The sequence below is a fragment of the Strigops habroptila genome, chromosome 4 (genome assembly GCF_004027225.2).
Source record: "Strigops habroptila isolate Jane chromosome 4, bStrHab1.2.pri, whole genome shotgun sequence".
NCBI lineage: Eukaryota > Metazoa > Chordata > Aves > Psittaciformes > Psittacidae > Strigops > Strigops habroptila.
In genome coordinates, this window is record NC_046358.1 from 85,440,317 (window position 1) to 85,453,082 (window position 12,766).

General features: G+C 57.5%; 1 protein-coding gene across 1 annotated transcript; it reads left to right on the forward strand.

The window, feature by feature from the left end:
* The first annotated feature begins 926 nt into the window (after positions 1–926).
* Positions 927–5,798, forward strand: AQP8 (aquaporin 8). The gene is made up of 5 exons (XM_030483278.1): positions 927–1,499; positions 3,164–3,290; positions 3,992–4,206; positions 5,222–5,356; positions 5,683–5,798. The coding sequence occupies exons 1-5, from the start codon at positions 1,246–1,248 to the stop codon at positions 5,723–5,725; spliced, it is 774 nt and encodes a 257-aa protein (XP_030339138.1). The 5' UTR covers positions 927–1,245; the 3' UTR covers positions 5,726–5,798.
* The last annotated feature ends 6,968 nt before the right edge of the window (positions 5,799–12,766 follow it).

Sequence of the window (12,766 nt, forward strand, 5' to 3'; positions counted from 1 at the left end):
AAGGTGAAGGGCCACAGGGCTCATCTCCTGTAGTAGGATGAACTGTATCCTCTGCGTCACAGAGACTGTGTGTCTGTATCACCCTGCCCATTGCCCATGGTGGTGATTCCCAGCACCACAGCCAGGCTGCAGCTCCACGGCCTCTGCTGTGGCTTGAATCTGGCTTTCAGGGCAGTGATCCCTTACTGGGTGCAAAGGGGCTTTGGGGAGGTTTTAAGTGTTTGATCAACATCAGCTTTCAAAGGTGCTGGTGGATCATAGAATCCCAGAGTAGTTTGTGTCAGAAGGGACCTTCAAACTCATCCAGCTCCACCCCCCTGCCATGGGCAGGGACACCTTCCACTAGAGCAGGTTGCTCCAAGCCCCGTCCAGCCTGGACTTGAACACTGCCAGCACCCAGATCCCTTGGCACCCTCACCAGCAATCTTACATGGAGAGCAATAGGGATACAGGCACTTAAGGAGCTCCGGCAGGACCTGGGCTGAGGTTTAGGGGAACCAACTCTGACTGTGGTTCAAGCTCCTTTGGTAACTGAAGGTAAATCAGTCACTTTACCTGCTATCTGGGATCTGTTGGAAGGAGTTTGGTGATGGGTGTCTCCATGCTAATGCTGTCTTTAAGGTTTTAAAGCCCCTTAAGCATTACTGATGTTACATGAGTTAAACCCCACGTGTTTGCCGTGCCCAAAAGCACCAACCGGCAGTTTTTGGAGGAAGCTACATCCGTGGTTTCTCAGGGTGTTGCTGGATGCCTGTGTCTCCATGGCGCATGCTGCCTCTTGGCATGCTAAAAGCCACCCGATGAAGGCAGCCAGCAGGGCTTCACACAAATCCCCCCACTCAGGGCATCAATGAGAACGGAATCACATCCCGAGCCTTGGCAATGATAACAAAACCCACAGGGAAAAAAAAATCCAAAGCCTTGAACCAAGGAGTTTTTATCAGGGCGGTGATAAAGAGCTTTATATCTCTGGGGGCTGAACTATCACCTTTTATTGCCCTTTTTTTTTCCCTTCTCTTTAAGCAATGCAAATCCAATCCATTTTTAGAGCCTCCCATCCGCTACCTTTTCATACAGGTGAAGGAGAGCCTACCAGCCTTGCAGTGGGATAAGTGCTCCTTGTTCCTCCACCAGGACCCATTGGAGACCTGACCCTGCACCTCCAGTCTCTCAAGCCTCTGCCCTGCAGCATCTTGGCAGTGCCCACGGGGCCAGCTACGCCCAGGGCTCTGCCTGCGCCATCCCATGGCCACTGCTGACTGCAGTCACCAGCCGGTGAAGCTGGTGATGGACATGGACACCAAGGCCAAGCCCCCGCAGCCGCACTGGTACGAGCGCCGCGTCCAGCCCTGTGTGGCCGAGCTGCTGGGCACCGCGATCTTCGTCTGCATCGGCTGCCTCTCCGTGGTGGACGATGCCGCGGGCACCGGGAGGCTGCAGCCGGCCCTGGCGCACGGGCTGACCCTGGGGCTCACCATTGCTGTCCTGGGAGACATCAGGTGAGTGGGGGCAGCACCTGGGGCTGCACGGACCCCGCTGCGGCTCCAAATGTGGACAGAGATGCTCATCTCTCCCCACTGCCTATGGGATCTTCCCTGCCCATATATTGGTGGCTGCAGCAATGCTGCGCTGCCATCGAGCCTCTCTGCTGCTGGGTGGTTTTTTACACGTGCCAGAAGGAGCCCAGCAGCACCCTGAGGAATAGCAGGGGAGGGCAAACCCACCCCTTGTGATGAATCACAGGGTATGGTTGTCTGTAACACCTCGGGTCTGGGGGAGTTTGTTTGGCTTGTGATTGCCACGTTTTATTTTTAGCCCCTTTTAATAGAAATGGCCACAGCTGAAGCATTCCTTTGGAAAGCTGAGAAATTTCCTTTCAAAAGGATGTCAGAGAAAAACGTTCTGACCCGAGCAGTCTATTCCCCTCTGTATTTGCAGGTGAAAAATCTGGATTCTATTTACAAATGGCTTCAATACCTCAAAAGCAATATTTAGATGAACCTGCTGGTTGAACAATGTGCTGTTTAATGCTAAGATATAGATTTACCCTGAAGGAAGAAGCTGGAACAGCCCCTGTGGAGTTTCATTCCCTTCCCCCTGGCTGGCTCATGCATGGGGAGGTGGTGGGTGCTCCAGCCAGGGTTTATCTGCAGCCAGGTCCTCCTCCAGCTCCTGGTATCCCACTCATCCCAGGGGTGTTTGCAGCCAGAGCCCTGTCCAGCAGAGACATTTCCAGCCTAAGCAACCCCCCTTCTTGCTCTCGTATGATGGGTCTTTAATTACAGCTGAAGAATAAGATGTGATTATAGTTCCTAGACACTCTGAGTCATCGGCTGCACCAGCAATTATTATTAGGGCTGATTGGTTATGAAACTTGTTCATTAAAGCGTGTCTCATGATAATCTGTTTTAATTAGAAGGTATCTGAGCTTGTCTTGCGTGTGGTCTTCAGGATGAATGACTTAGGGCTGGTAAGGAGGCGAGGTCCAGCCCTTCCCGGGGCTGTGGTGGGCAGGGATGTGGAGGGACCCGTGTGCCTTCACCTTGGCATGGAGCAGGGGCAGATAAACCCTGACAGTCCCAGCGGATCCAGCAGCGCTGGGGTGGCCTCAGCCCTCCTGACAGCTCCCTGGGGATGTGCGTGCTGCCAGGCTGAGTACTGGCTCCAGCCGTGCCTCTCCTCTGCAGCAGCAGCAGCAGCAGGGATGGCTGCCCTCAGTGCGTAACAGGGAATGACTCTGCTCCCTGGGTCTGTGCCCCTGGAGGAGCCGCTCCAGAGCGGGTGGCCAGGCTGTGCTGCTGCCACAAACAAAGCTCTTGCTGGGGGGACAATGGGGTGACCCCCCTCGCACCAGGGCCTTGGGCTGCACCCTACAGCATCCTGCAACGCTGGGAGAGACCCCTGCTCCCCACCCTAAACTGTACCAGGGCAGCTCCTGCCCCTGCCAGTACCGCAGCAGGGGTTGTGTATCCAGTGTGAAGATGATGCTGCTTTGAAGCAGCAACTGCAGAGGCAGGAAATGGCAGGATTCTCCTCTTCTGTGGTCCACAGCACCTTCCCATGGGGAGGGCTGAAGACTCATTTGTGTCTCCAGCCCTGTGGTGAGTGCAGTGCTTGAGCCCTGGGGGTGAACCCCTCACTGATGCTCCTCTCTCCTTTGTAGTGGAGGCCACTTGAACCCCGCCGTGTCCTTGGGCATGTGGCTGGTCGGTGGGTTGAACATCACGATGCTCATCCCTTACTGGGTCTCCCAGCTCTTCGGAGCGGCCATAGGAGCCGGCCTGGCAAAGGTATGGATGTGTTGGGATATAGGGACACCCCCGGGGGCTCCAGCAGCAGTGTGTGTGTGATGGAGAGGGTGAGGGGGACTCGGTGCTTGGCTCTGTGGGTAATTACAGGCTGATTGCTCACAGGGTGACACGCTCGGAGGCTGCTGTGTGGGCTTGGGGCTTGTCTGGTGCTCGGGTGTCTGGTTCCTCCTCCAGCTCTTTCACAGTCTGGCTGCAGGGCTCAGACAGCTCGCCCCCGCTGCGGTTTGGGGCTGGCAGCACCGTGCAGATGTGGGGGGGCACATCTGGGGCCTGGCTCATTAATCCTCACCGGCAGCTGTGCCCCAGAGTTTCTATGGGCACTGATTGTGCACGGAATGGTGCCTCTGCAGCTCCAGCCATTTTCACACACGGTGTTTGCCTGTGCTGTGGGGTTCATTTAAACTGGGTGCTGCCCATTCTCTGCATCCAGGCATCTCATGCAGCATGGTGCCTTGCTGACTGGGTGAGGCAGAGCGGGGCTGGCTCATTATCTGGGTTGATGCTAAGAGCCTTCACTAATGAGTTTACATTCACCAGGCGCTCAGGGCTGGCTTTCAGGAGCAAAGTGATGAGGTTAGCTCCTCTTTAACCTGATGCTGCTGTCCTGACAATGAGCACATGTGCCCACTAAAGCCCATGGTATGGAGCTTGGAGGCACAACCAGGGCTGTCCCCACACAGGCTGTGGCAGCGAGTGAGCGGTACGGGAATGCCAGCGGAGGAGCCTTCAGCATCATCACAGCTGATGATCAGGTCCCCTCCGTCCTCGGGGGCGAGATCATCATGACCTTCCTCCTCATCCTCGTGGTCTGCATGGGCGCCGCCAATGGGAAGACCAAAACGCCGCTGGCACCTTTCTGCATCGGCTTCTCGGTCACGGTCAACGTCTTGGCAGGGTGAGCTCATGAGTCCAGTCTCCATGCACATTCCCATCAGGCAGCTGGTGCTGTCTGCAACTACTGTCCTCGGTCAGGGTGCCCCGAGCGAGGGGGTCAGGATGGGACCATCGGCTGCAGGGATGGAGCTGGCACTCGGAGCATCCTGCAGTGCCAGGGACAGCTCCAAGCACCCAGTATCGGGGCTGCCCTGCTCCACCCCCAGCTGCTGCATCCTACAATGAGGGAGGAGCATGCCCGTGCATGGAGTGGGATGTGCCCTCTTGCAGCACAGCACAGGACCTGCTGCCCAGGGAAACTGAGGAAAGCCGGAGAGGCTGCCAATGAGCCCTCTGGTGCGTTGGGGAGAGCTGCTGCCCTGGCGCCAGAGCAGCCTTTGCACGGCCCTGCGATGGGGCGATAACACCCAAGGGCAGTGCTTGTCCAGGGAAGACGGGAGCGGGTTTGTCCGCAGCCGTTCCAGGTGCTCGGTGTAGCCGGGCTCTTGTGCCTCCGCGGCCGGTACCGAGCGCACAGCTCTGCATGTTAATGGGTTGTTTAGTTAAGGCAGTGCCCCCTCTAGCGGGATCCGGGGCTGTTATTTAACCGCTGCACAAACCTCGTGTGCAAATATTTATCCATCTCAGCTCGCTTTCATCTCTAAACGCTGCTGCTCCTCCTGCCCCGCTCTAGCGCGCGGCCTGGAGTGTCCCCTGGTTTAAAGCCCAGCTCCTGGTAAGCCCCAGAATAGACTCAGCCCTTGTGCTTTACACCACGCTGGGTTTTCCCCAGTAGCTGGTGAACCCTCGTGAGCAAAGGCAGGTGCCTGGTGGTGAGAAGCTGTTGGGGTTGGGATGGTCCCTGTGCTGCAGCTCCTTATGCTGCCATCTGAGTACCGAGCATCCATGCCTGGATGGGCCCAGGTGGTCCAGAGTGCTGCTGCCCACCCCGAGCATCACCCTGTCCCAGCAGTGAGGGGCCGGGTGCTGGTCCCGTGTCCCGCAGGGCTGATGTGGCTTCCTTGTTCCTCTTTTAGAGGTGGCGTGTCCGGAGCCTGCATGAACCCTGCCAGAGCCTTCGGGCCAGCTCTGGTAGCAAACTACTGGGACTATCACTGGGTTTACTGGGTAGGGCCCATGCTCGCTGCCCTCCTCGTCAGCGCGCTGGTGAGGTAGGTGATGCTGCGGTGGTCCCCCACCACCACTCCCAAAGATCTCTGTCCTGCACCCTGCCCACACTGCTCCCTGCTCCCAAGGCTGCAAGCAGCCCCTTTTGCATGGGGATATTCAAGGGCTGGAGACTCCTTTCTCTTCTCCTTGCCATGAGGACAGGGCGACAGCAATCTGTGCCCAAATCCATGTGTTTGCTCCATCTATATCACCTTGTGGGGCAAATCCAGGCTCAGGCTGGCGCTGGGCTGTTGTCACTCTGCTTGTTGAGGGCTTGCAATGGCAAAAGCACTCACACCAGGTTTCTCTCTCTTTTACCTCCCCAAAGGACCCTGCTTGGTGATGGAAACACCCGCCTGCTCCTCAAGTGATGCTGGGCACGGGGCTGTGTTTGTGCCTTTGTCACTGACCTGCCATGGGCTGGTGCAGCTCAGCACAGCCGGTGTGAAGCCCACCCTGCTCCTGGTCCTGATCCTCACCATCCCACCTCCCCTCTGCCTCTCCTCACAAGCTGCAGCTCAGGAAATGCTTCGCTTGATGCTGCAGAGGCAATGGAAAGCAGCATGGTCGAACCGGGCAGCCCTGTGCTGGCAGCAGGGCTGGGCATCACTGCTCCACCCCGGTCCCCAGGGCTCTGCCAGCCCCGGGACCAGCTCACCAGGAGCATCCTCTGACCTGCACCGGTGTCCATGGGGTCCCAGCCTCCCCCAGCACTGGCATTGCACAGTGTCCATCCCCTCGTGCTCTGGTGTGTGTGGCTGTGGCCGGCAGCATCTCCAGCTCCTGGGGCAGGGGTGAGAGCTGAAACACCCTGTGAGGAGCCTGCCTAACTCTGCTCAGGTGGTGAGAAGCCGAGTCTAGCAGCCGTGCCTGGGGACCGTGTGCCATCACTCACCAGCGCTCACACTAATCACTTTTTAACTTAATGACAATACTAATCCCCAGGCCTGATGCAGGCGGCTCCCTCTGCCCTGGCATGTGCCTGTGGGAGCTCCCCAGCCCCAAATGTGGTGGTGGGCACTGCCAGGCTCCATCCCCTGCTCCACGCTGGCTGCTGAATATCTCCCATTTGCGCGTCTCTGCTCCCTCCTCAGCACCCAGCCTGTGGGATTCCACACTCCAGCACAGCAGGATGCTTCCCCATGGGATCCTGCTCCACAGTTTGTGCTGTGACTCCTCTCAAGCAGGTTCAGGATGATGCTCACAGAGGCTGCCACAGAGGAGGGTGACAGGAGGAGGGAGCTTTGGTGACAGCCCGATTTCTGGCCCCTCTCAGCATCGTGAGGGCCAGGGGCGATGCACCCATCCAGACCTTGGGGTGTGGGTCTATTATCCCCTGCCAGAGGACGAGTGCTGGGCCCGGGGGGTGAGGGGAGGGGGCTGTGTGCCAGCGGGAGCTGCTGCCGTAAGCAGGAGCCGGCAGGAGGAGGGTGATGGAGCTGTGTGGGCAGGGGGAGAGGAGCCAGCGCAGGGCTCTGCGTCAGCAGTACCCGGCCCCGACGGCAGCTCTGCCCTGACTCATCGTGTGGGCTCCCCATGGGGGGGTTCATAGGAACCCCATCCCATCCCCACCGCTCAGAGGATGATAAACCATCACCCAGTGTCACTGCAAGTGCTTTCAGCCGGGAACCCCTCAACTTACCTGGGTTTAGTCACTTCAAACGCCGCAAACTTACCTTGGGAAATGCCTGTTGCTTTCCCAGCCCCTATAAGTGCTGCCCTGAGGTGCCCTGGGGAAGGGGCTGCGCATGGAGAGCCATGTCCCCTGCATGGAGCTGCCCACCCAGCCCAATACTGGAACCCATCAATGGGACTGGCTGGTGTGGGAATGGGCCAGGCTGCCACAGGCAGGAGCAGCAGCATCTTCCCAGAGCCAGGACCTATGTGGTGGGCCCTGGGTTCTCCCTTTTTCCTGCTGCCAGTGGATCTGGAGGGAGGAATCCCCCTGGGTAGAACAGATGCTGCCTACCTCTCTTCACAGGCTGCTCCACGCAGAGGCAGGAAAGCCGTTGCTGTGGCAGGGAGGATGTTCCCAGCTTCCCGGTGTCCCCGCAGGGCTGGCAGAGCCCTGCACACTGTCTCCTCTCTATTTCCAGCTTCGTTTCTATTTTCCCAGCCTGGGAGGTGACCCACACGTGCACACACACGCACAGAGACGTGTCTTTATTTAGAAAAGGACAAGGTTGGAGAGATGCTGAAGTGAGGAAGTGCCAGAATTAAAGCATCCCTCACTCAGGGGGCTGTTTGCCTGCATCCCTGCCCGCAGGGACTGGGCAGGGGGATGTGGTACCCTGTGGTACCCCACAGTGGGCAACGTGAGCCCTGGGTGACCAGGGCACAGGCAGCTGCTCATTCAGGAAGGAAAATGATGCAACCCCACAGGAGGAGACAAGGCGCATGAAGATGTCACTGGGACGGTTGTCATGGCAACGCCACCAAAAATGCCAAACCAAGCAAAGAGCAACCCATAGAGAGCCTTGGGGGGGCCTGAGGGCTATGGGGAGCTTCTGGGGGGGTCCCAAAGTGTCCTGGACCCTGCTCAGGCTGCTGATCCCTGTGGGAGTGGGGCTGTGGGTGTGATGGGTGCGATGGGCATGGTGGGTGCAATGGGCATGGTGGGTGCCCACCTTCCCCTTTTGAGAGGAAGCATCACCCCAGGGCGTGCAGGAAACACGCTCATGGCTGCAGCTGCCTCTGCATGGGGCTGGTTCCCTGCTGCACCCCGGCTCCCTCCTGCACTCCAGGTCCTTACTGCACCCCAGGGTGCTGCTCCCAGTGGGTGCAGGGTCTCAGGGCCATGGTCCCACTGCAGTGGGGATGCTGCTCCCAGCACTCCTGGTCGCATGGCTCAGGCAAGAGAGGCAGAAGGAGGATGTCCCGTGCAGGGCTGCGTGCGCTCCCCTGTCTTGCTGTTGCTGTGCTCAGCACACACGGGTTTCATCCGTCAGGGTGACTCTTCATAAAGCATCTGTAACAGTGCCTTGTTTTCCTGGAGTATTATTAAAAAGCTTAATTTATGCTAATTAAATAGCAATTAACTCCCAAGCACTTGATGTGTTTTAAGGACATAAAATACATCTCATTCCCTTTCAATCCAATTTGCGTCAGGCCTGGCCATGGGTCTGCACCGTGTGTTTGTCAGCACATGGATCTTCCACGGAGCTGGGACGTGTTCTGATGTTTTCCAGGCTCTTCACATGCATTGGGATGGAGATGCTGCTTGGGAGCAGGCGGGGGGGGCACCTGAGCCTAACAGGGGGTCAGTGGTGAGGTGCGGAGTGGCAGGACCCCAATGCTCACATCCCTGAGAGATGCAGACCCTGGGGGGACCCCAGGGCACCTGGAGGCCCTGCAGTCATCCTGCACATCCTCACCCAGGTGCTGTCGGCTGTGTTTGGTACCACAGCTTTGGGGACATGGAAAAACTGAGGGTGTGCTCTGGGAACAGCATCAGGAGGATGTTTGTCTGTCCTGCCCTCACACTGCAGCTCTTTCACACTGGATAAATACCCTGGTTAAACATTGACACATCCCAGTGCCATTCACTGCAGGGAACAGCCAGGGTTTGTCCATGGCAGGAGGCTCCTGATGAAGACCCAAGTGGAGCTGGAATGATTCACACACACAAGAAATATATTGCTACTGAGCTGAACTTCATAATGCCATTCCTCTGTGCCATTCCTCAAGGACAGGCTGGATGGGGCTTGGAGCAACCTGCTTTAGTGGAATATGTCCCTGACCGTGTCACCTGGAGGAGCTTTAAGGTCCATTCCAATATGAACCAGTCTGGGATTCTATGATTCCATGCTGCAGGACTGAGTCCCTTATGGCAGGAGACCTGGTTCCATTCCTGTGCTGATGTCTGAGCACCCCTGAGCTGGACAGGGATGGTCCAGCCGGGAGGGAAAAAATTACAGAAGCAGCAATAACTGTGTGTTAGTAACAACAGCACCCGTAGCAAGAGGACATCAGTGGGGCCATGAGCACAGCAAGGCTCACAAAAGCCTTTTCATTCACTCGTGGGCAGAACAAGGCCTCGCTGTTCCTTCGCCACCTCTGGCCCGCTGCCCAGGGAAGCAGGAGCCCCGGATGTTTTCCTTCCACATTCTTCCTTAGAAGGACTGGGGGTGTCTTAACATGCTCCCCAAAGCCTCCTCTTAAAATAGCAGCATCCCCGAGCAGAGGCAGCACATCAGGATGCCAGGAGTGTGGCTGTGGCAGTGTACGATGGATGGATGCTTTTTGGAACATGCCCCATGAGAGCATCTGGGAATTCTCACTGTGCTCTGCTGGAAAGGCTTTGCCAGCCTGCAGCTGCAGCAATCACGGCCTTGGAAACGAAGGGTGACTGGATTCTTATAGCTCAGTTTGTCCATCGGGCAGAACCGCAGCAGGATGCTCTGACTCTCACCAGTCAGGGCTGGACCACTCCCATGGCACTGACCTGCTCCTCCCGGCTCCCTCCTGCCTTTCGGAGCAAACTGAGGGCCTCTGGCACCAACCTGTGCAAAGAAACCTTCAAACCCCATGAACTGCACCTGCAGCAATGACCCCGTACAAGAGGCTGCACAGGAGCAGGAAGCAGAGCAGCTCCTGCATCTCCTGTGTCTCCTGCATCTCCCGCAGCTCCTGCATCTCCTGCATCTCCTGCATCCCCTGCATCTCCTGCATCTCCTGCAGCCCTCATGCCACCAGCAGCCCTGCAATGCTTCCCAGGCAGCCTGTGCTGTGCCTGGCACGTCTCTTCCAGCTCATCTCCCGGGTGCCTGCACCAGCCCTGGGAGCCCCCCACTCGCTGCCTGGGTGCTGGTGCCATGGGGAGCTCCCCGGGGCACCGCTGGTGTGTGGGCACTGCCATGGGGACGTGGGGACAGCGGAGGTGGGCGATGACGTGCGGAGCCGGTGCCGCGCGTGAGCTGGCATCTGCATGTAGGAGATGAGAGCGAGGCGATGGAGAAGGGAGTGGGAGTCGAAATGTGTTCTGGGGAGGCTTTGAAAGCCATTAGCAGGGTCCAGGCAGGGGGACGTGCTCGTGCCCTCCTGTGCCTGTGAGGTTGGGGACCCCAAGGCTGGACAGCATCCTTAGTGTGTGTCACATCCCTCCCTGGGTGCCGCATCCCTCCCTGCAGGCTGCATCCCTCCCTGTGTATAGCACCATTCACTGCACCATCCTCTGCTGCTGTATTTGCTGCTGCCCAAGAACAAGGCACAAATGCCGGAGCAGCCTCTCCCTGACTTGCAGCTGAGCACAGAGCAGAGCCCCAGCACCACAACAAGCTCCAGGGGCTTCTATAAGCAATAACAGGCAGAAACCTGGGGTGTTCATGGGGTTGGTGGGGATGTCTTCTCCATCATGGCTTTGGGAGCCAAAGCACTCCCAAACCTGGCTCCCCGCACAGCAGAGTGGGAGAGACCCTGGAGCATGGCTGGTGAAGGGGAAACGGGGTGAGAAGGGGTGATCCCTCTCCTTCCCACCCCCTGCTTCTGCTTCAACTCCTCATTTTATTGATCTTTAATTTCTTCTCGCTGTCATCACCAGCCCACTCGGGCTCTTTGGAGAGGAGCCCACAGGAACATGGCTCCTGGGTTTCCTGACATCCTATGGGTGGTGTGGGGGGTGCCGGGACCCCTGGATCCCCAATTGCCCTTGGCTCCTGGGGGAGCGGAGCCTCCTCTCTGCACCCGCGGTGCCATTCAGCCTTGCTTCCCCCAGCACCACTGAGCTGGAAGGAATTCCATGTTAAAGGGGTTTAAGATGCATTTGGATTGATGTTTATTTCCAGTTGGTTTGTGGTTTATTGCAGCTTTTGCCACTTTGAATGTTTGTGGAGAGGAAACAAACAGAAACACACAAGGCAAAGCCTCAGATAACTCATCTGTGCTCATGCAAAGGGATGAGAGCAGAAGTCCGGGTTCAGACCCTCACCACAAGGCTTGGTGTATGTGCTGGTGGTGGAGGAGCTGTTGATCCCACTCTTTAGGCCATGGGGCCCCTCTGTACCCCACGGCGTGTCCCTGGCACTCTGTGGTCCCCAGCACTGCGATGTCCACCGCCTGCCCTCCATCCCCGCACCCAGCGCCGGAGCTAGCACAGCTCCTGGTCACCATGGAGACCTGGGAGGAGGATTTTGAACCATCTTGGAGGAGTTCCTGCCCCCCCAGCCCTGCACAGCCTCTTGTTCTCTCTCTGGGCTGCAGCTTCGTGCTGCACAGCCCCATGCAGGGTCTGCAGAGCTGACTGCGTGACCACACACATGACCATGCACCTCATCCCCATCCTCCTCCAATGTCAGCCACAATGGAGGTCACTGGTGCTGCCCATGGGCTCTGCTGGCAGCATGTGCTGTCCTTGGGACAGTGTCCCCTCACCGAGACACAAGCATGTGCTCTTGAAATGGGCTAAAACCACCTCCTGGCTCCATAGCAGGGCTGGGAGCCCAAGCAGAAGGGCAGTTCCCAGTGGGCTCATCACCTCTCCCTTGGGATGCTTTGGGCATAATGCGGGACCACTGTGAGCCTTTGGACAGGCACCATCCTTCCCGAGCCATGCAGAGAGCAGGCAGGAGCCCCCCAACCTGGGGTGCGAGCTGGCAAAGAGGTCACAGCCCCAGGGCACCCCTTCCTTCAGACCCCATGTTATTCCCTTGTCCCCATAGTGGCTGATCACGCTGCTGCCAGCAAGACCCCAAGGAGTGGGTTTGGCTTCAGAAACAAGAGTTTCTCCTGCTCGTCGCTGGGTTTCTCAGGTTCTGGAGGGCATCAAACCTCCATTTGGGTTTCAGTACGAGGAATCTCAGCAGCAGGACTCTCAGGTGTGGATGTTCCTGATCTGTGCATCACTGGCTGGATGAGAGGCACGAGGATGAAGGATCTCTCTGGAGCAGCGGGACCGGCTGGAGTAGAGGCTGGGCGGAAGGGGAATGCTAATGGGATCTGTGCTGGCAGCAGGCGGAGTGCTGCACAATAAATAGCCATTTTAATTACTGCACAATATTTACAAGATTGCTTCCTCATTTGGGAAATTAAAACAAATGCTCCATCAAAATGATCAACATTGTACAGAGAGGCACAGGGCTGATAAAGAGACACATTGGCTGCTAATGAAGGAGTAATTGGCACCTTGGTGCTGGTGTGGTTTCTTCCTCCTCTTTGCAACTACAGTGGGAAGGATGGCACAGGGCACGGGCAGCACGGGGAGCTGAGGCACCGTGGTCCCTGCCACAGGGGTTTGGCAGTTCAGTCATAGAATCCCAAACTGGTTTGGGTTGGAAAGGACCTTAAAGCTCGTCCAGTTCTAACCCTCTGCCACGGGCAGGTTCCACTAAAGCAGGTTGCTCTAAGCCCCGTCTAACCTGGCCTTGAACACTGCCAGGGATGGGGCAGCCACAATGGTCCTGGTGATGCTCTGCAAA